Here is a 22,844-nt window from a genome sequence, read left to right as displayed (position 1 = left end):
GGCCACATCATTTTTGAATCAAGAAGGAATATAGAAAACAGATTTCTTACGTGGAGGTGAGCTGTTGGATTCCATTCCAAAGGACAGAATTTTGCCACAATACCCTGCTTTTATATGGCATTTACAAAGCACGAAACACTGTAAACAAGTTTCTAAATCCTCTGGGATATTATCTCTATTGCATTTGAGAGGTTACACTCATTAGCCATTACAGTGTCAATGAGAGCTGACATAACAAGTTCTTTGAGGAGTCAGAAAGATGGTGAAGAAATCCCTCCCCTCCATCACATCAACAGTTGTGTTGAAGCAGACCCCCCCCCCCCCCGTGTTGGACAGACCCCTCTGATCAGTTGCTGTCCCCAGTGACAGGCAATTAGGCACGCAGCAGGCTTGTTGCTTTCTAATGTGCCTGGTATCTGGAACGCCAAAGCCTACCCTATTTGTTGGGCAGTGGGCGGCACTGTAATGTAAAGGTTTACATATGGACACATATCGGTCAAACCCCATCATTGTAAGAAGCAGACAGTTTGTGTCTCCAAAGGCCAGGAACGTATACATCTGAGTAGCGCAGCCGGCGACAGAAGTAGTTGCTTTTTTCCTTAAAAGATTTGCAAGCATATTTGGGATAATCATAGGAGTATAGAGTATACCGCATGCTGTAGGACTGGGATCAGGGGTGGAATTCTAGCAGGAGTTCCTTTGCATATTAGGCCACACACCCCTGACGTTGCCAATCCTCCAAGAGCTTACAAGGCTCTTTTTTTGTAAGCTCTTGGAGGATTGGCTACGTCAGGGGTGTGCGACCTAATATGCAAAGGAGCTCCTGCTAGAATTCCACCCCTGGCTGGGATACCCCAGACTTTCCCCAAGTCATCCATGAGGTTATGGACCTTTGGTGGTGGTGACACTAACATAGAATAAGAGACATGCTATCCTTGGAAGAGAAGAATTGGGCAGCAAAGATGGAATTCCAAGGAATCCAGGATCAAGATGAATAACAGGTTTGGATCCTGTTATCGTTAGGTGGATCTGTAGGTAGGGTGGCCAGACCGTCCCGGGCGCCCGGGAATGTCCCGGTTCTGGCCCCCTATTCCCGCCTCCCGGGCTGGCTATACCGGGACCATTTAGAGGTCCCGGTTTAGCCAGCCCCGGAGGCGGTGGGCCGCGGGCGCCGGCGGGGAAGGCGGCGAGTGAGGGAGGGAGCGTCCCTGCGCGTGCTTCGCGCGCGCACCCCTGCCTCCCCCCTTCTCCCCCAAGGTGTCCCTGGCTGGCCTTCAGACATTATGGTCACCCTATCTGTAGGACAGCCAGTTTGGTGTAGTGGTTAAGTGTGCGGACTTAACCTCACAGGGTGTCTGTTGGGGGGGAGGAAGGTAAAGGAGATTGTGAGCCGCTCTGAGACTCTGTCCTTGAAAGGCCAGCTGCTGTGAGAGCCCTCTCCAGCCCCACCCACTTCACAGGGTGTCTGTTGTGGGGGAGGAAGATAAAGAAGATTGTGAGCCGCTCTGAGACTCTTCGGAGTGGAGGGTGGGATATAAATCCAATATCTTCATCTACCTCACAGGGTGTCTGTTGTGGGGGGGGGGGAGGTAAAGGAGATTGTGAGCCGCTCTGAGACTCTTCAGAGTGGAGGGCGGGATATAAATCCAATATCTCCACCTTCTTCATCTTCTAACTGGTTGACAGATCGCACCCAAAGAGTGCTTGTGAATTGTTCCTCATCCTCTTGGAGAGGAGTGATAAGTGGAGTGCCTCAGGGATCTGTCCTGGGACCTGTTTTGTTCAACATCTTTATCAATGATTTGGATGAAGGAATAGAAGGAATGCTTATTAAATTTGCAGATGATACTAAATTGGGAGGGGTTGCAAACACAGAAGACAGAAACAGGATAGAGGATGACCTTGACAGGCTGGAAAACTTGGCTTTTTCAAGGGTGGGGCTTTTTCATAGTTTTAGAGGTTTAAACATTACCTCACTGGAGGATGCTCTCCAAGTCTAACATAATTTGCACAAGAGATGAGCTGAGTGAAATAATACTGGAAAGTGACAAAATGGCCCTATTTGATGGTTCAGGAATTGTAAAGGTAAAGGTAGTCCCCTGTGCAAACACCAGTTGTTTCCGACTCTGAGGTGACGTTGCTTTCACCACTTTTTACGTGGTGGTTTGCCATTGCCTTCCGCGGTCATCTATACTTTCCTCCCAGCAAGCTGGGTACTCATTTTACTGACCCCGGAAGGATGGAAGGCTGAGTCAACCTGGAGCCAGCTACCTGAACCAGCTTTCGCTGGGATCAAACTCAGGTCGTGAGCAGAGGGCTCTGACTGCAGTACTGCAGCTTTACCACTCTGCACCACGGGGCTCTTTCAGGAATTGTAGGAGGTGTAAAATATTGTAAGTAGTATGCTGATGACTAGTGTTCCCTCTAAACTGAGTTAGTGTGAGCTAGCTCACAGATTTTTAGCCTCCAGCTCACACATGTAACAACTGTGTGAGGAAGTATGACCCCAGAGGCGAAGAGACCAGGGGCAAAATTGGCATGGACCCCTAAATGTCAGGAGGCGTTCAACAGATTGAAAAGACTGTTCAGTAGCAAACCCATTCTTAGTCACCCAGACGAATTGCGACCTTTCGTGGTCCAATGTGACTCCTCCGACATGGCAGTAGAAGCAATATTAATGCAGGCCAATAGTGAATGGAGATTGCGTCCCTGTGCCTACATCTCCAAAAAATTCTCTCAAGAACAACGGAATTGGTCCATATGGGACAAAGAGGCATTTGCAGTAACTTTTGCCTTAAAGACTTGGAGGCCCTGGCTGGAGGGAGCCAGGGTCCCATTTGAGATTTGGACAGATCATAAAAACTTAGAAGCCCTTACAGGACGTAGAAAGCTGACTGAAAAGCAAATTCGGTGGGCGGGCTTTTTCGCCAAATTTGACTTCACCCTGAAACATATTCTGGTGTCAAAGAACTTCTTGGCTGACACCCTATCCAGACTCCCCCAGCACAATAGTCAGAAAGAAGAAGTGATAGACTCGATCATATCACCAGATCATTTAACCGGGATGGTCACCACCCAATCAAAACAAAAAGGGGCAACCTTGGATAAAATTGGGGAGGGGAGAGACTGATCAAAGAAGTAGAAAAAGAAGGAGACTCTAAACCAGAAGGAGTCCTCAAAGCGGAAGGAGGCTTTTGGTATCATGATGGAAAACTTTACTTACCGGAGAGTCTCCGGGGGGAAGTATTACAACTATGCCATAATAATAAAATTTCTGGGCATTTTGGTTACGTGAAAACCCTACATTTGGTCAATAGACAATTCTGGTGGCTACAGATGAAAAAAGACATTTCTGAATATGTGTCCACCTGCCCGGTATGCATCATGGTCAAAAAGGGGGGGGGGGACCCCTGGATTATTGCAATCCTTGGAAACCACAGGGAGACCGTGGTCAGTAGTTTCCATGGACTTTATCATGGAACTGCCTATGTCCCAAGGGAAAACAGTGATACTGGTGGTAGTGGACACATTTTCAAAGCAAGCCCATTTCATACCTTGCACCAAACTGCCTAATGCCAAGAAGTTAGCATACTTATTTTTCCGACACATTGTGAAATTACACTCATTCCCAGACAAGATCATTAGTGACAGAGGCCCACAATTCGTTGCCAACTTCTGGTGGGAGTTTTGCAAATTGACTAACATAGAGCAAGGTCTGACCTCGGCATATCATCCCCAGACGGACAGACAGACAGAGCGAGTGAATGCGCTTCTAGAGCAATATTTAAGGTGCTATGTGAATTACCAACAGTCTAATTGGGTGGAGCTATTGCCTTTCGCAGAGTATGGATATAATAATAGTGTTCACAGCTCCACCAAAGCCTCGTCTTTCAGAGTAGTGAATGGATACGAGGGAAAGCCTTTTCCTTTATTACAAGGGGGCGAAGCAACTGAATTACCTTTCTCGTTTGAACAGTGGTGGGGAACTCTAGGGAAAGAATGGAAGGTAATACAAGAGAATTTGGAGGCTGCCAAAGACACTTACAAAAAACATTACGATAAAAAGCACTTGCCAATCTGGGATTTCAAAGTAGGAGAAACTGTGTTTTTATCAACCAAAAACCTACCAATTCCCCAAACATCTAAGAAACTAGCTTACAAATTCCTGGGACCTTTCAAAATAAAGAAAATCATAAATAAAGTGACTGTGGAACTAGAATTTCCAAAGCTGCTTAGTAAAATTCATCCTGTCTTTCCTTGCAGTCTATTACACCGGGATACAGGGGCTACGACTTGGTATCCACGATCACCAGCACCTCAACCGATCCAGGTTGGGGGTCAGAGTCACCATGAGGTGCAAGAAATACTGGATGCAAGATTGAAGAGGGGGGTGCTATATCAGGTGGAAACACTTCCCGCCTAGCCACGATGAGAGGGTGGAAGCTGCAAACGTAAGGGCCCCCAGGTTAATAAAGAAGTTTTACCTACTGCATCCAGAGAAACCCTGGAGAAGGCCTTAGGGGGCGCAGTATGTCAAGCATGTGGTTTATACTCAGTATTAAATGCTAAGTTTGGCTTTTCCCTGTAGAATGCTTTCCCATGTATTTGCATATCAAAGCTAAGTAGCTCACCCTTCTTCTCACCTCCCTTTTCTCTTTCCCACCTTTGAGTAGCAAATGTAGGAATACCATGCTTTGATAGTAGGCACCTCCCTGAAAGTTTTCCACACTGTAACCATCAACTGTAAGAAGAATGCCTGAGACCAATGGAAGTTTTAATCACAGAGATAGGCAGTTGCGGTAATTCACACGTCCTTGTTATGTCTTTGAGCTATCACGCTGAAATGCTTTGATGTAACCCTTAAAGTTTCATGCCTTACAATACTTTGTATCACTTTCAAGGTGTCCCACTTTGAAGCAACAATGGATTATCAATAAACTAAGACTTTGTATTAAACAATTACTTGGTTAACTGAAACTTCCATGCTTGACAGCAAGACTACATAGCTCACAGGACACCTTTGACATAGAATTTTACCTGTCTTTAATCTCTTTGTAGAAAACTCCCTGGATCTGTTCTTTCTGCAGGTGAACTAACACTTCTGTTCTCACTAACACTCTGTGGTTTACAAAGGTGTGTGTCTTTATTGTGGCTCCAGAGTCAAGGGGAGGGGCCAAGGCAGGCAGCCCAGGCAAAATTCCTCCCTACTAACACATTCTAGTTTAGTTTACAGTTTCAACTGAAATAACACACAAGCACACCATTTTCAGGAAAAGTGGAATAAAATTGGCCACAACTTTATTGGTTACAGCTGTAATAAGCCTTGGCACAGCATGGGGGTAAAGATTCCACTCAACGACTGACCCACCTGCCAGTCGATGCTCTGCTGGTCACCTTGGAATGGCAGGTTAGGGATTCCACTAGGGCAGAAGCCCAGGGTTGGACTCCCCTGCCACCTGAGCGTGAGGGTAATCCCCTGGACATGCCCCCGAGCTGGGCATATCAGTCGCCTCTCACGCCAAGATCCCCTAAGAGGATCCCCATACTCTGGAAGTGGGCACGCAGGCCAATTTTCCAGAGAATGGATCCAGTCCCATGCTGAGAAGAAAATCAAAAAGACAAACCATATGCAACCCCTGATAAAACACCTAAATAAAGGGCTGGGAGGGTGGGCCAAGCAATCCGTTGGCCAAAGAGGGCAGGAGGAGGCGATGCTGCATTCTAAGTAGCTGGTGGCTGCCCTCTGCCCTCTGACCCACCCCAAAGACATCCTATAGGGCAAGCATCAGGTTAGGGCGGGTCCAGCCCCACCCCCCCTCCACCAGCAAAAGGCTGCCTTGCCTCTTACCCCTCCCCGCGGCCCCACAAATGGGGTCCGGGTAAGTCCAGATCTCTGCTTCCCAGTGCTGTTTCTTTGTATCCTATGGTATGATACGGCCCAAGGGATCAGATGAGGAATTTAATAATACTTTTTATTTGTATCCCGCCCGCCCCGCAAGCAGGCTCAGGGCGGCTCACAACACGTAAATACAGTGTACAATAAAACCATATACAATAATTACAATTTCAGTTATAAAATCATCCTTAAAATCATTAAAAAATGACATTAAGATTTTGCCATGGCTGTCTCCCGGCTTTGACAAAGATGGTGATCTTTGATGTGTGCTGCAGCAATCAGACAGCCCCCGCCCTGCTGCTGGGAGAGACACAGGCTGCACACACGCGAGAGGAACATTCAGACTGCTCCTGCACATGTGGGGCACATGCATCTTGTGCTCCGGCTGTTCAAACAGCCAGGAAATGTGCTCTGCATGCCCTTTAGAGATTTGCTGCCTGGAAGTTCCCAGTAGCTATTTAATCCAGTCCCAGCCTGTCTTAAGACAAGGTAAGTATGGGTGGGACTCAGGGGTAAATGTGCACAAGTGATCGTGCACATTAAATCTGGAGGGGAGGCGTGATTATGTCAGGCAAAATCTCTCGTGTGACCGCACCCAAGGACTCAGCAAAGAGAGATGCTGTGTGTGAAAGAACAGACTCCCAATACCTTCTTTGATCCAGGAGGTTGGAGAAGTCCCCTCAGCCATGCCACCCAATTTCCTGACTCCCAGACCATACCATGCTTCTCCCTGGATAGGAACCATCGCCACCAGCAGACCTGACAGTATGTTCTGCTACATGGATTTGCACATCTAGCCCTTTGTTAGCTGCACTGCTGTTTAGAGGCTCTTCGTGGTTGCTGCATCTCCCACTTCACTTTTACTAGCTAACACAGGGGTAGTCTTTGGCGCTATTGCTGCCCCTCCAGTTTACCTCCCTCTCAAAAGCATCATGTTTACAATAACCGGTCTTAAAGCATTCAAAATGTAAGGACAATTAATAAACTGTTAAACGTCAGGCTGAGCAAAGATGCAAAAAAAGGTAAAAATACTCGACCCTCTCATCCTATACTCTATACTTATTTTAGCAATGTTGTGCTAGGAAAGACAGCAACTCTTGGAAGTCACCACTTTTAGAAGACCTTCATCATCTTAATTCTCTGAACTGGGCCTTCTTCCCATTGTCTCCACCACATGGGCAAGATAGAGTTCAAAGAGATTTAGTCCTTCATGGTTTGTGTCCATCCAAACAGAACAGAAGAGAGCTTTTTCCTCTTCTCAACATTTCCAGTCCCACACATGAGATTTCATTCCCTTTGGAGTAATTCTTTCTCACTCTTCCACCTGATCAAGAGGAAGAAAAAACTATCTGGCCACTTGGCATTCACAACCCCTGTCTTTATGCAAGACAATTGAACAAGGCATGAAATAGCAAACCTTTTGTTCTTCATTAGGGTTTGTAGAGTCTTTCGGGATCAAGTGCCGTGTTCTACTGGAGAAAGTTTTCCTTCCAGACGTTTCGTTCTCAGCTGCGGAGAACATCCTCAGTGGCGCTGCAGCCGGAGCAGGCACTCAGACCTTCTTGGCTGCTGTGCATTGAGTGGGGCCAGGGCTGCTGGAGAGCTGCTATTTCTAGGCTGGAGGGGGTGTGATGAAAGGGCAATTGGTTTGTGGATGTGCCCGTTGTTTGGTGGGGCTTCCTGGAAGGGTAGTGTTCTTCTTTTGTGCCTTCCATTTGCATTTGGAAGTGCTGAAGTACGGAGTACTTGGACGATGGATGAACATGAACCATCCCTTCTTGTAACTTTCCTCTCTTCCAACCACAGATTTTCAGAGGGACTCATGTAAAAGTAACATGGATACAGAGAGTAAACCCAATGACTGAAATATAAATGTGATCTCTAGGGTGAAGGGCATTTCTCCACACTGTACAAGCTTAAGAAAATGTGTCATTACATTAAAAGTCAATACAATTACTATAAAACAGCTCAGGGGGGGGGGCATTAGAGAACCACACAGAAAAGTCTGGGCTTGCAATGGTTTGGTGCAAGTAGTGCCAGGAGTCTTTATAAGAACCCTCTAAATAAACGATGTAGGAAGATTCTCCAGGTTCTGCAAATGTCAGCAAAGGGTTCATTGAAGTTTCAAAATGATCAGACTTGTCTTTGTTTAAAAACTAAGTTTCATTTATTGATTACAACAATGTTACTCTCTACATGGATTCATTGAAACTGATAACGGATAGCTGGAACCATTGGCATTTATGAATACACTTCAAAGGCTTGGGCTTTAAATCACTTCTCATAATAAAACTACATTTGGCCCTGCAAGTAACGCCTTCACGTGCCTGCTTATCTGTTACCGGTGATGGTTACATTCTCCCCCCTGGTGATGTCCTTGCTTCGCTCTGGAGGCGCCAGAGAGGCGAGCTTTGTGCTCTGCACTTCAAAGGCTTTGCTGGCCTTTGGAGTTCTGGCAACTTCCATTCCCACCCCTCCTCCTTCTCTTGCAGGGCACAGGTATTAGTGGCACAATATTTTATTCAGCAATGGGGTTAGTAAGCATAGAATAAACATGATCAGAAAGCATCAATAACTTCAATGAAACATTGCCTGACAGCAAAGAACTGACACCAGTTACTTTTGAAGGACCTAAGCTAATTTTATGCACATATATACAACTTGGGCCTAGAAGTCCTAACTGCAGCTACTCCAGCTGCCATCTGAAAAACCATAATCAACAACTTCTTCCCAGATGTCACCAGGAGGCAGAGAGGCTTTCTTTCAGACATTAAGTCTATCTCAACTATATCCTCCTCTGTAACTCTACCACTCTGAGATAAAGCTTAATGTGGAATCAACCACACTTCCTTGTCCCACAGGGCAAGCCAGAATTTTTATAAACACCTTTATCTTTTACTACTCAAGATTTCAGGGATGAGATAATGCTTTCTCTCAATCCAGCTTTTAAATCAGAAATCTTTTTTCCTTAATTTAAACTAAAATATCACTACTCCCAGACACATTATAACTTACCGGTAGATAGATATTACGAAGATACTGCAAATGGGTAACCATATAAACTAAGCTAGTTATTGCTTCTTTGGTCCTCGAGTCTGTTAAACATCTTAATTGTGTTGTGTGCTAATTTACCGGTCACTCACCGCTGATATGTATTGATTGGTATCTTCCATTTCATTGTATCTGAAGAAGTGTGCCGGCCCTAGACCATCTGACAGCCTAGGCAAGGTTAACTTCTGGCGCTCCCCCCCCCCAAAAAAATATGGTACCCCCAAAAGGCCAGCACACTAGGGAATTGCCTAGTTTTTCTAGTGGCAGAGCTGGTCCTGAGTGCTCATGCATACAAACGTTTTACCGGGGTGGCAAAACTTGTTTAACGTAAGAGCCACATAGTATAAACATCAGATGTTTGAGAGCCACAAGACATGAACGAGGATTACATAGGCATCTTTGTTAAAACTCTTAATATTGTCTTTGCACAGAAAGATAAAGCACATATGCATGCACTTTACAACACAATCATGCTAGAAGGAGATTTTTTAAAAACAAAAGCTGGGAATAACAGTCACTCTAAGACCCGCACAGGGAAGGGTTAGGGAATTATTTTTTGGCACCAGTGGGAGAAGGAAATACACATGTACCATATAAATCATTGACCACTGTTTGCATCATTATGCACCTTTCTTTGCCTTGACACCAAGGTTAGGAAAGTCAGCTCCTACAAGAGCTATGAAACTAAGGGGGAACCCTGCCCAGCACTCTTTAATTCCATCCCTTCTTTCAGTGGTTCCCTCAGCTCTTGCGCTTTCTTTCCCCGTTCTAGGTCCCTGGGTGACCTTTTTGATGGAGAAGAGCTTGCAAGCCTGTCTATTTCTTCCTCCTTTCTCACGTCACACATGCCAGAAACAGCCACCTACCTAAGGGTCAGCACTCAGAGGCAGACTGAGGTCCCAATGCTAAGCACACTTACTTGAGAGTGCATTTAAGTTCCCCCTCAACATCCAGGAGCCACACAATATGTGTGAAAGAGCCACATGTGGCTCCTGAGCCACAGTTTGGTCACCCCTGCCTTATACCTTGAATAAAACTCTGTTGGTTCTAAAGGTGGGGACTCAGACTTTGTTCTTTCTTAACTGTAGCTCATCCTTGTAACTATTGACCATACTGACAAAACAACTTGTGTGGAAGCAGCCAAACTTCCTTGTGGCCCCGGAAGTTAGGACCCAGAAGCAATGGGTTGAAATTAAATCAAAAGAGTTTCCAACTCAACATCAGGAAGAACTTCCTGACCGTTAGAGCGATTCTTCAGTAGAACAGGCTTCCTCAGGAGGTGGTGGGCTCTCCTTCCTTGGAGGTTTTTAAACAGAGGCTAGATGGTCATCTGACAGCGATGAAGATTCTGTGAATTTAGGGGGGAGGTGTTTGTGAGTTTCCTGCATTGTGCAGGGAGTTGGACAAGATGACCCTAGAGGTCCCTTCCAACTCTGAGATTATTTGCTTCCCACTAAAATAATATGTATGGCATGATTGTTTCATCATCCATAAGTGCTTGTCAGATCTTCCAGGAGAATTTCCTTCTGCCCAGGGATTTCCTGAGAGCTATTTTGACATCCTTGTTCCTCAGGGTATAAACCACAGGATTCAACAATGGAGTCACCAGTGTGTATGAGACAGAGATGAATATGTCTGCATTCAAAGTGTACCTGGATTGGGGCCTCAGGTAAATAATGGAAGCGCATCCAAAGTGCACCACCACCACAATGAGATGGGAGGCGCAAGTCGAAAAGGCTTTGTGCTTCCCGTCTGTGGTGGGGATTTTCAGGATTGCACTTAAGATTAAAAGATATGACAGAAGGATAAGAAGAAATGAGCAGAAGACCACCAAAATACTAATAACAAACAGGACAATTTCCCCTATATAATTTCGGTCACAGGCCAGCTGAAGTAAAGGTGCTAAATCACAAAAGAAGTGATGGATTTTATTCGGCCCACAGAACGGCAAGCTAAATATGAAGTAGGTCTGCGGAGCAGATAAAAGAAAACCAGATGCTACTGAAAAGACAACTAGTTTAGTACAGAATCTCTGATTCATCAGAATCGGATAATGTAAAGGTTTACATATGGACACGTATCGGTCATACCCCATCATTGTAAGAAGCAGACAGTTTGTGTCTCCAAAGGCCAAGAACATATACATCTGAGTAGCACAGCCGGTGAAAGAAATACTTGCTTTTTTCCTTAGAAGATTTGCAAGCATATTTGGGATAATCATTAGAGTGTAGCAGATTTCTGAACTGGAGAGAACGGCAAGGAAGAAGTACATGGGGATGTGGAGGCTGGACTCGCGCCTTATTGTTGTGACGATGATGACATTTCCAACCCAAATAGCCAAGTACATGACGGTGAACACCACAAACAGTGGCACCTGCAGGTCTGGGAAATTGGAAAATCCAATGAAGATGAATTCTGTCACCACACTGTTATTTTCTTGTTTCATTGTTGTAGAGCCTGGAACGAAACGATTATACTCTTATCGACAGTTCCCGTCAACAGGAACCTTATATTCATGATAATCAGTCTGGCTTTTCTGAGCATGATTTCCAGAAGTGGCACTTACCCATTTTCCAGGAAAGTTGGCAACGCCCTTGGCTTTCTGAAGCTTGTGGCTTCCCCAGGTATATCCAAGTGCACACCTCTGATTATAGACTTTCAAAAGACTTTTGACAGGGTTCTTCACTAAAGACTCCTGAGTAAATTCTACAGTCACGGGATATGAGATTGTGTCATTTTATGGATTAGAATTTGGTTAAATGACCGGAAGCAGAGAGTAGGAATAAATGGGCAGTTCTCGCAACAGAGAGAAGTGTGCAGCAGAGTCCCACAAGGATCAGTGTTGGGACTTGTGCCACTGAATTTGTTCATAAATGACCTGGAAAGGGGAGGGGGGGAGCAGTGAAGTGGTTATGTTTGCAGATGACACAAAAAATTTCCAGATGGCGGAAACCAAGGCTCAAGAAGGATCTCTCTAAATGTGGCTAATAGCATTCAGTGTAAGTCAAAAGTGACCCACCTTGGAAAAAATCCCAACTTTAGCATACGCTGATAGAGCCACACTGAGTCCATTTGGAATAGGTGGGATATAAATAGAATCACAGAATCATAGAGCTGGAAGGGACCTCCAGGATCATCTAGTCCAACCCTCTGAACAGTGCAGGAAACTCACAAATTTGTTGTTGTTCAGTCACACAGTCGAGTCCAACTCTTTGTGACCCCATGAACAAAGTCACGCCAGGCCCTCCTGTCTTCCACCATTCTCCGAAATCTGCTCAAATTCATGTTTGTTACATCAGTAACACTGTCCAGCCATCTCATCTTTTGCTGTCACCTTCTTCTTTTGCCTTCTGTCTTTCCCAGCATCAGAAGAAGAAGAAGAAGATATTGAATTTATATCCCGCCCTCCACTTCGAAGAGTCTCAGAGCGGCTCACAATCTCCTTTACCTTCCTCCCCCACAACAGGCACCCTGTGAGGTAGAAGAAGATATTGGATTTATATCCCACCCTCCACTCCGAAGAGTCTCAGAGGGGCTCACAATCTCCTTTCCCTTCCTCCCCCACAACCTGTGAGGTAAATGAAGATATTGGATTTATATCCCGCCCTCCACTCCGAAGAGTCTCAGAGCGGCTCACAATCTCCTTTACCTTCCTCCCCCACAACAGACACCCTGTGAGGTAGATGAAGATATTGGATTTATATCCCGCCCTCCACTCCGAAGAGTCTCAGAGCGGCTCACAATCTCCTTTCCCTTCCTCCCCCACAACAGGCGCCCTGTGAGGTGGGCGGGGCTGAGAAGGCTCTCATAGCAGCTGCCCTTTCAAGGACAGAGTCTCAGAGCTGCTTACAATCTCCTTTATCTCCCTCCCCTACAATAGAAATCCTGTGAGGTGGGTGAGGCTGAGAGGGCTCTCACAGCAGTTGCCCTTTCAAGGACAGAGTCTCAGAGCGGCTCACAATCTCCTTTACCTTCCTCCCCCACAACAGACACCCTGAGGGGTGGGTGGGGATGGAGAGGGCTCTCACAGTAGCTGCCCTTTCAAGGACAGAGTCTCAGAGTGGCTCACAATCTCCTTTACCTTCCTCCCCCACAACAGACACCCTGTGAGGTGAGGGCTCTCACAGTAGCTGCCCTTTCAAGGACAGAGTCTCAGAGCAGCCTACAATCTCCTTTCCCTTCCTCCCCCACAACAGATACCCTGTGAGGTGGGTGGGGCTGGAGAGGGCTCTCACAGCAGCTGCCCCTTCAAGGACAGAGTCTCAGAGCAGCCTACAATCTCTTTTCCCTTCCTCCCCCACAACAGACACCCTGTGAGGTGGGTGGGGCTGGAGAGGGCTCTCACAGCAGCTGCCCTTTCAAGGACAGCCTCTGCCAGAGCTATGGCTGACCCAAGGCCATCCCAGCAGCTGCAAGTGGAGGAGTGGGGAATCAAACCCAGTTCTCCCAGATAAGAGTCCGCACAAATAACCACTACACCAAAAACGATTCAGTCAGCAAGCCCATTACAAAATCTGATAACATCTGAATCTAACAGCAAAATTTTCAAGTAATTGAACAATTGGGGCGGGGGGGCAATGGGAGCAAAAATACAGCAACGAAACAGTGGACAAAAATGTTCTCTCGAATAGAGGTCACCTCCCGAGCTGATCCTTTGTGTCACAGCTGGGCTTTCTCTGCCAGAATGGCTTCCTGAAGAATTCCATTTTGCACATTTTGCAGTGATAGAAGAGGGCGAAGACAGAAGAAGGCAGACCAGTCCGTGAGGGACCCACCTCAGACTTGCCAATTTTACCTGTTTTCAAGGCGGCACTTTTTTGAAAAAGAGGAGCTGTTGTAGCAGAACACAGTGGGAGGGTGGGTAGTCCTACGAGGGCATGAAGGGCCTTGCAGGTGAAGACTGGGATCTTGAATCGAACCCAGTCCCTGATCAGCAACCAATGCAACATCTGCAGAATAGGAATGATATCCAGATTCTGTTTTGCACCTGACATTACCCAAGTTATGGCTCTCTGTACCGACTGGAGGGTACAGTAATCTGGCCTGGGTAACCGGAGCATGGCTCCATGTGGCCAGATCAGCCAAACTGAGGGTCCTGAGCTGAGCTGACAGAATGCCTCTTTTGTGACTGCATTAGCTTGCTTCTCCAGCAACAAAGCTGGGATTAAGTGTCATTCTGAGGCAATTAACTGAGTCAACGAGAGTCAACTGGACCTCATCAAAAGTGGTGGGGGGGAAGCATCGTGTCCTTCAGGTTCTTGGCCTTCCCAGCCTACACCACCGCCATCTTGTCAGGATTCAGTTTGTTTCTTTACTCACATAATCTTTCCACTGCAGCTGGCAGGCAGCGGTTCACAGCTGGGTGTCATCAGCATATTGAAGATGCCCTATTCCAAAATCACAGATGACTCCTCCAAGGTGTTGAGTGGGGCCAGGGCTGCTGGAGAGCTGCTATTTCTAGGCTGGAGGCCCCACTCAACGCACAGCAGCCAAGAAGGTCAGAGCGCCTGCTCCGGCTGCAACGCCACTGAGGATGTTCTCCGCAGCTGAGAACGAAACGTCTGGAAGGAAAACTTTCTCCCGTAGAACACGGCACTTGAGCCCGAAAGATTCTACAAACCCTAATGATGTTACCAGCCGTGAAAACCTGAAACCTTTGATTTTGGTTATAATTTGGAAGGAACAGAACTCTCCACTGGGCACCACTAGTAGGCTTGCTTGAAGTTCTCTTCTGCAAAACGCTTGTTCCATATTTAATATGGCTTACAAGCGTTAGCATTGTTGATTTATGTTGTGAAGTCATGGAAGAGCCATTATGGTAGCAAATCACCGTGGAAATGCTGCAAACAAATGACTATTGTAGAGCCCATAGCGTGGCATGCCATGTTTCCCTGTCTAGTGGGTCATTGTCGGCAGGTTTTGTTCCTTTTAGAGGACTGAGCACTGCAGCTTTATGATAACCTTTGTTATATGTGCTTTGCTTATGCACAGGCAAAGAAAAATGTAAGCGGAGATTAAAAGGCACTTCTGCATGCAGAAGATTGCCATGAGGACAACGTGGGTTGTACCCAGTGCCGCAGGGCCAGAATAACTCTTTCCCAAATAACCCTCACTCCCTTTATATCTTTCTCCCTCTCCACTTGATCCCTCAGAACTGTGACCTTCTTGACCGATTTCTCATTCACCCTTACGCCGTTCCCACATTCGTCTTCGCAACGCGGCGTCCTCCCGATTTCCCACTATTTGCGCCAGGGCTGCAGCAAACATTGTGGACGCAGTTTTCACGCAGCAAATTGAAACCGCTAAAAACCAGTTTCCCTTTGCTGTGCGAAAACGGCAATGTTTGCGGCAGCCCTGATGAAAACAGCGGGGAAATTGGGAGGATGCTGCGCTGAGAAGACGGACGTGAGAGTGGCGAAAGGTGAGTGCGAAATCGGCCCTTTTTAAAAATCACACATAGTACTTCGCCTTCAGCTAAGCATGGATCTCACCATCTTCAAGATCCCAATGCGTATATAATTCAAATGCACTGAGATGCCCCACAATGGAAATCATCTCCTGTCATAATCTGGACTATTAACCAGAGATTTGAAGAAGAAGAAGATATTGGATATATATCCCGCCGTCCACTTTGAAGAGTCTCACAGCGGCTCACAATCTCCTTTCCCTTCCTCCCCTACAACAGACACCCTGTGAGGTAGGCGGGGCTGAGAGGGCTCTCACAGCAGCTGCCCTTTCAAGGACAGAGCCTCACAGAGGCCTACAATCTCCTTTCCCTTCCTCCCCCAAAACAGACACCCTGTGAGGTGGGAGGGGCTAAGAGGGCTCTCACAGCAGCTGCCCTTTCAAGGACAGAGCCTCACAGAGGCCTACAATCTCTTTTACCTTCCTCCCCCACAACAGACACCCTGTGAGGTGGGAGGGGCTAAGAGGGCTCTCACAGCAGCTGCCTTTTCAAGGACAGAATCTCAGAGTGGCCTACAATCTCCTTTACCTTCCTCCCCCACAACAGACACCCTGTGAGGTAGGTGGGGCTGATAGGGCTCTCACAGCAGCTGCCCTTTCAAGGACAGAGTCTCAGAGCGGCTCACAATCTCCTTTACCTTCCTTCCCCGCAACAGACACCCTATGAGGTGGGTGGGGCTGATAGGGCTCTCACAGCAGCTGCCCTTTCAAGGACAGAGTCTCAGAGCGGCTCACAATCTCCTTTACCTTCCTCCCCCACAACAGGCACCCTATGAGGTTGGTGGGGTTGAGAGGGCTCTCACAGCAGCTGCCCTTTCAAGGACAGAGTCTCACAGCAGCCTACAATCTCCTTTACCTTCCTCCCCCACAACAGACATGCTGTGAGGTGGGTGGGGCTGAGAGGGCTCTCACAGCAGCTGCCCCTTCAAGGACAGAGTCTCAGAGCGGCCTACAATCTCCTTTACCTTCCTCCCCCACAACAGACACGCTGTGAGGTGGGTGGGGCTGAGAGGGCTCTCACAGCAGCTGCCCTTTCAAGGACAGAGTCTCACAGCAGCCTACAATCTCCTTTACCTTCCTCCCCCACAACAGACACGCTGTGAGGTGGGTGGGGCTGAGAGGGCTCTCACAGCAGCTGCCCTTTCAAGGACAGAGTCTCAGAGCGGCCTACAATCTCCTTTACCTTCCTCCCCCACAACAGACACCCTGTGAGGTCGGTGGGGCTGAGAGGGCTCTCACAGCAGCTGCCCTTTCAAGGACAGAGTCTCAGAGCGGCCTATAATCTCCTTTACCTTCCCCCCCCACAGCAGACACCCTGTGAGGTGGGTGGGGCTGAGAGGGCTCTCACAGCAGCTGCCCTTTCAAGGACAGAGTCTCAAAGCGGCCTACAATCTCCTTTACCTTCCCCCCCCACAACAGACACCCTGTGAGGTCAGTGGGGCTGAGAGGGCTCTCACAGCAGCTGCCCTTTCAAGGACAGAGTCTCAGAGCGGCCTACAATCTCCTTTCCATTCCTCCCCAACAACAGACACCCTGTGAGGTTGGTGGGGCTGGAGAGGGCTCTCACAGCAGCTGCCCCTTCAAGGACAGAGTCTCAGAGCGACCTACAATCTCCCTTACCTTCCTCCCCCACAACAGACACCCTGTGAGGTGGGTGGGGCTGAGAGGGCTCTCACAGCAGCTGCCCTTTCAAGGACAGAGTCTCAGAGCGGCCTATAATCTCCTTTACCTCCCCCCCCCCACAGCAGACACCCTGTGAGGTGGGTGGGGCTGAGAGGGCTCTCACAGCAGCTGCTCTTTCAAGGACAGAGTCTCAGAATGGCCTACAATCTCCTTCACCTTCCTCCCCCACAACAGACACCCTGTGAGGTCGGTGGGGCTGGAGAGGGCTCTCACAGCAGCTGCCCTTTCAAGGACAGAGTCTCAGAGTGGCTCACAATCTCCTCTCCCTTCCTCCCCCACAACAGGCACCCTGTGAGGTGGGTGGGGCTGAGAGGACTTTCACAGCAGCTGCCCTTTCAAGGACAACCTCTGCCAGGGCTATGGCTGACCTAAGGCCATTCCAGCAGCTGCAAGTGGAGGAGTGGGGAATCAAAGCTGGTTCTCCCAGATAAGAGTCTGTACACTTAACCACTACACCAAACTGGCTCTCTGCTGAACAAATCAATGGTTGCCCAAAGCACTCTGAATTCATCCTTAAGTCAGTCCATTGATCTCTTGTCTACTGTCTTTTCCAAAATCCTCCACAGTTCTCTCAAGTCATCTGCGGTGGTCTTTCTCAGCCCTGCTACTTGAGAACTTTCTAACTGATGGTGTCAGAAATAAACGCGGGAACTTGTTGTGCGCAAGGGCTAGGCGCTTTTAACTTCAATCTAGAAAGCCTATAGAGTGAGTGCCTTTTTAAAACACTACTGAAACTCAGAATGCATTTATGGGTCAAGAGGTAATATGTAAAGCAGAATGCTTACGTGGAGACAGACTGTCGGATTCCATTCCAATGGAGAGCAATTTGTCACAATAGCCTCCTTTTTATGTGGCTTTTATAAAGCATGCAGCATTGCAAGCAAGCTTCCAAATCCCTAAGGAAATCATTTCTTTGGTATTTCATCATACAAAACTCATTAGCCCTAACATTGTCACCGGGAGCTGGCAAAAGCAGAAAGCTCCTAGAGGAATCCGGGACATGTTTTGTTAGCCAAACAGGCATTCTCCTAATTTCTTGGGGGAATTCACGAGAGGGGGTAACTGGGATTCTTCACCTATGTTTACGGGGATTTTCCCCTTGAGAGTACTCTCAAATAAACCAGGAAGAGGTTCAGCTAGAAAAGGTGTTCAAGTTAAAACTCTCGTCTTGTTCAGGATCCTAACTCTATATCCAGTCTGCCCAGCCACGATGCTGCTCTTGTTCTGCTCCCAGGCCTTCATCCCCAACTTTATAGTTGCTCCCCAAGTTCTTTTGCTGCCGTGAAATGATGGTTAAATTACATTGTTCTTAGACCTCTTGTGCTGCTGAAATCACAGGGTTCCCCCCTCCACAGTTGATGGTCCCGCTCCCTTTGTACCCTTCCTTTCAGGACAGGTGATGTATGACCCCTCCCCTTCATTTCCCCTGCACAACCTAGGTCACTCTGCAGCAAGCTGCTTTCCCCTTTAGGTTTCCCCCCTCAACTATGCCATAAGGTGGCCAGTAGTGTTACCTGAATGGTCTACACGTGTGTGTCCCTCACCTACAGGAGTGTCCCTCTTGTGTGCTTACACATGAACACACGTATTCTGGGTAATTCCTATTTGCGACAAGGGCTGCCAAGGGCTGCGACAAGGGCTGTAGACGGGAGGATTCCCCGTCTCACCAGCCCACATTGGGTCGGCGGGCGGAACCTCCCCCTGCATCGCTGGCACAATGACATCACCTGGAAGTGACATCATCAAAATAGTGGCACACACATGGGGCCGCTCTAGGCGTTTCCGGGAAAATTCTATGGTTTTCCCGGACGCTCTAGCCCAGGGGTGTGGAACAGCGGTTCTCCAGATGTTTTTGCCTACTACTCCCATCAGCCCCAGCCAGCATAGCCAATGGCTGGGGCTGATGGGAGTTGTAGACAAAAAACATCTGGAGAGCCACTGTTCCTGTCAAGCATCGATATGCTACAGCCTGGCTGGTAAAGCTGTCAAAAAACATCTGGAGAGCTGTTCCTGTCAAGCACTGTTCCTGTCAAGCATCAATATTTCCTGTCAAGCATTGATGCGCAACAGCCTGTCAAGCATCGATACGCCATAGCCTGGCTGGTAAAGCTGTGAGGTGCCTCTTCCCCAGTTTCACACATACAGTTCTTATCAGGTCTTGGAGAAGTGTGAAACTGGGGGAGAGGCACCTCACAGCTTTACCAGCTAGGCTGTAGCGTAAACATCCATCCAAACCCCGGAGAAAACCTTAGGGGGGGCAATATGTCAAGCATGCATATTTCTAAGTGCCATGATGGTTTCTTAGACAGAGAACAAGCCACTAGTATTCACTGCCCCCCTCCTCCTTGGGTAAGCAGTAAATCTGTCTAGCCCAAGGATGTTTACGCTACAGCCTGGCTGGTAAAGCTGTGAGATGCCTCTCCCCCAGTTTCACACAGACAGTTCTTATCAGGTCTTGGAGAAGTGTGAGAAAGGGAGATGTTTTTAATAGCCTGAATTCCTTAGTACTAAAAGAGATACTATGTAGTAACCTTTGAACCCGTGACTCAAATTGCATCTGTATACTATCCTTTGAAGTAATCCTATATAGTAACTATGTAACCATGTATACCTCATTACTTCCAAGGATTGTGTCCTTGGTAAAGCTTCTGAGTTCCTATAATAAAGCAACTTTTGATTTAACAAAAGACTATTTATTGAGAAATATCGATGCTTGACATTTTGGACTCTTGGTGCTAATGCTTCCTTTTTCATTAAGGACTAAAAGTTATGGTTGTTTTGTAATTTATGATGGTGGAATTTGTATATGAGTATTTGTATATGAGTATGTTTATTTTTGTTGACCTTGTATAATTTAATAATAGAAGCTGGTTTTCACGGTGGGCTATGTACCTTTGATTTTTTTGGTCCTTTTGCCGTGTTACTCTCTGGGTGTTGTATACTACTTGGACCAGTGGCAGGCAACCAGGGCTGCTGTGGAGAGATCTGGCAGCCCAAACTCCAAATATTCCCTTAGGTGCTGTGAAAGGAGTAAAGAACAGTAATTTTTTTCTCGTCTACTTATTGAATATGTACTTGAGTCATGCCACAGAAACAAGCTTTTTTAGATGACTGTGCACTGGAGTAGTTAGTCACATTGCCAACTAGAGGTGCAGCAGCTCCAGATTCACTTCTGAACAGGGCTCAGCATGGTGCAAGATGTGAATGTTATTTCACCAGCTAGGGACAGTTAACAGTAATGCCATTCAGTTCGGCATTCGTGTCAACAGGAAGTTGCCCTCAATGTACAAAAGAGCCACTTGATTTCAAAAGAGGAACTTTTGCTAAAATGAGGGGACTACTCAGAAAGAAAAATTAAGAGAGTCACATCTCTTCAGGATGGCTGGAAAAATTTTGAGACTACAATTAACTCCCAGCTAGAATGCATTTCTTAAAGTTAGGGAAGGTCTGAAAGAAAGCCCATGTGGTGAAGGAATTCTAAGAGGCAAAATGACTTATTTTAAAATGTGGAAGGTGTCCCCAATCAAAGTGAACAGGGGGGAGCGCTGGTTCTGGCAAAACAAATGTAAGCTGAAAATAAGGAGAGCAAAGAGATAATTTGAGAGCGGATATCCAAAAGACTTAATGCAAACAATAAGCCTTTCTTCAGATATATCAGGAGCAGAAAACCAGCTAGGGAGGCCATTAGGTCTTCGGATGGCAAAGGAATAAAAGGATTGTTTAAAGAAGATGCGCATCTGTTTTCACTGTGAGAAATGTGATGTTTGTACCCAAGCCATACATGCTGTTTTTTGAGGAAGAATGTCTGAAGAATGGAGTCAAGCTGAGGTACCAAAAGATACCTAGGACTACTAGGCAAACTGAAAAGTAGTAACTCTGCACCTACAGATGGCATATACCTGAGGGTTCTTTTAAAAACTGTAATGTGAAATTGTTGTTCTGCTAAGCAGTGTATGTAACTTCTTGTTACAATGATCACAAATTAGTCATGATTGTGAAAACCAAGGTGGGTTGTGAAGACCTGCAGGAGGATCTCTCTAAATTGAGGGTGGACAACAGCAAGATTAAGCTAAGTGTCAAGCACGAGTAGTTCCAATAATAGAGTCCTTTGTTAGATTTCAAATGAACATCTTTATTTAACTCCAAGTTGCATACAGAACATTGTCTTTGAGAAGACTGAGATAACAGAGGTTACAAGATGCTATATAGGGTATAATAAAAGCTACAAAAACACACTATTCGAATTTGGGGTTCAAAGGGCAAAGCAGTAAATTTCCTCTACCTAGCAATAGCACTGTGACCAAGATAAGGCTTGTGAAGTGCCTGGGATGAAACAGGGGAGTTTGGGCACTGAGACATAGCAAGACAATTCCGTTAGATAAACATCCTTTGTCATATGGCAAAAGGGACGTGGGAAAGGGGTTGCGTGGAATGGAGGATAAGCAGGGCTCTTACTTGACAATACTTCAGCCATCTTAGGAGGAAAATAACCGTGCTTGACACTAAGCAGGAATGATCAAGAAAACTGCTAAGTCACATGACTGTGACTTAGAATTCTGAGGAATTTTGTGAGGGGGGGGGAGGAAGCAGTGAGAGGGTGAGTTGAGAGGGTCCGTCAGAGCATTCAGAGAGATCAGATGTGTGAAGAAACAGCCAGTTTGAGGGGAAACTAAAGACCAAATTCTGCTGATTAGAGAGAGAGGGTAGTTAAATAAAAGGAGCCTCAAACAGGAAAGCTTTTACCCAGGGAAAAAACTAGGCATCTGCATAGGTCACATAAAACTAGAGCCGGATTAACAATTAGGCCAAGTAGGCACTGGCCCATGGGCCCCCACACCTTTAGGGGCCCAGGCCAACTTTCCCCCCTGGTTTCCCCCCTGCTTGCAGCCCTTCCAGCCTGCACGTACAGCCAGCAACTGAGCCACTCTTTGCCCAATTTGCCTGGTGCGGCTGGCATTGTTGCCAAGTTTGCCTCTTCCTGCCTCTCCCCTGCAGCTTTGTCAAAGAGGCTTTTAAGAAGGCGCCTGTAGGCTGCAGCAGGAGCCGTGGGCAGTGGGACAGGCACTAGGGTTGCCAATCCCCAGGTGGGGGCAGGTGATCCCCTGGTTTGGAGGCCCTCCCCCCCACTTCAGGGTTATCAGAAAGCGAGGGGAGGGGAGGGAAATGTCTGCTGGGTACTCATTATTCCCTATGGAGACGTATTCCCATAGAAAATAATAGAGAATTTATCCACGGGTATCTGAGGCTCTGGGGGCCCTGTTTTTTAAGGTCGAGGCACCAGATTTTCTGTATATTATCCAGTGGCTCTCCCCAAAATACTCCCTAAGTTTCAAAAAGTTTGGACCAGGGGGTCCAATTCTATGAGCCCCCAAAGAAGGTGTCCCTATCCTTCATTATTTCCTATGGAAGGAAGGCATTTAAAAGATGTGCGGTCCCTTGAAATGCGATGGCCAAAACTCCCTTTGGAGTTCAATTATGCTTGTCACACCTTTGCTCCTGGCTCCACCCCAATGTCTCCTGGCTCCACCCCCAAAGTCCCCAGATATTTCTTGAATTGGACTTGGCAACCCTAACAGGCACTCAGACTCTGAGATAAATAATAATAATAATAATAATAATAATAATAATAATAATAATAATAATAAATTTTATTTATACCCTGCCATCCCCGCCGCGGCAGGCTCAGGGCGGCGTACAGGACATGGCAAAAGCTATATTAAAACAATAAAACAAGATTATACAGTTCAAT

The 22,844-nt window shown here is 46.9% G+C and overlaps 1 protein-coding gene across 1 annotated transcript; it reads right to left on the bottom strand.

Moving 5' to 3' along the window:
* Window positions 1–10,448: 10,448 nt before the first annotated feature.
* On the bottom strand, window positions 10,449–11,393 carry LOC132569865 (olfactory receptor 10R2-like). The gene has a single exon (XM_060236297.1). It carries the CDS (start codon window positions 11,391–11,393, stop codon window positions 10,449–10,451), a length of 945 nt encoding a protein of 314 aa, XP_060092280.1.
* Window positions 11,394–22,844: the final 11,451 nt, after the last annotated feature.

The sequence above is a fragment of the Heteronotia binoei genome, chromosome 4 (assembly GCF_032191835.1).
Source record: "Heteronotia binoei isolate CCM8104 ecotype False Entrance Well chromosome 4, APGP_CSIRO_Hbin_v1, whole genome shotgun sequence".
Lineage (NCBI taxonomy): Eukaryota > Metazoa > Chordata > Lepidosauria > Squamata > Gekkonidae > Heteronotia > Heteronotia binoei.
The sequence above is the reverse complement of the archived record's forward strand: the minus strand, read 5'-3'. Positions and strand labels throughout refer to the sequence as shown.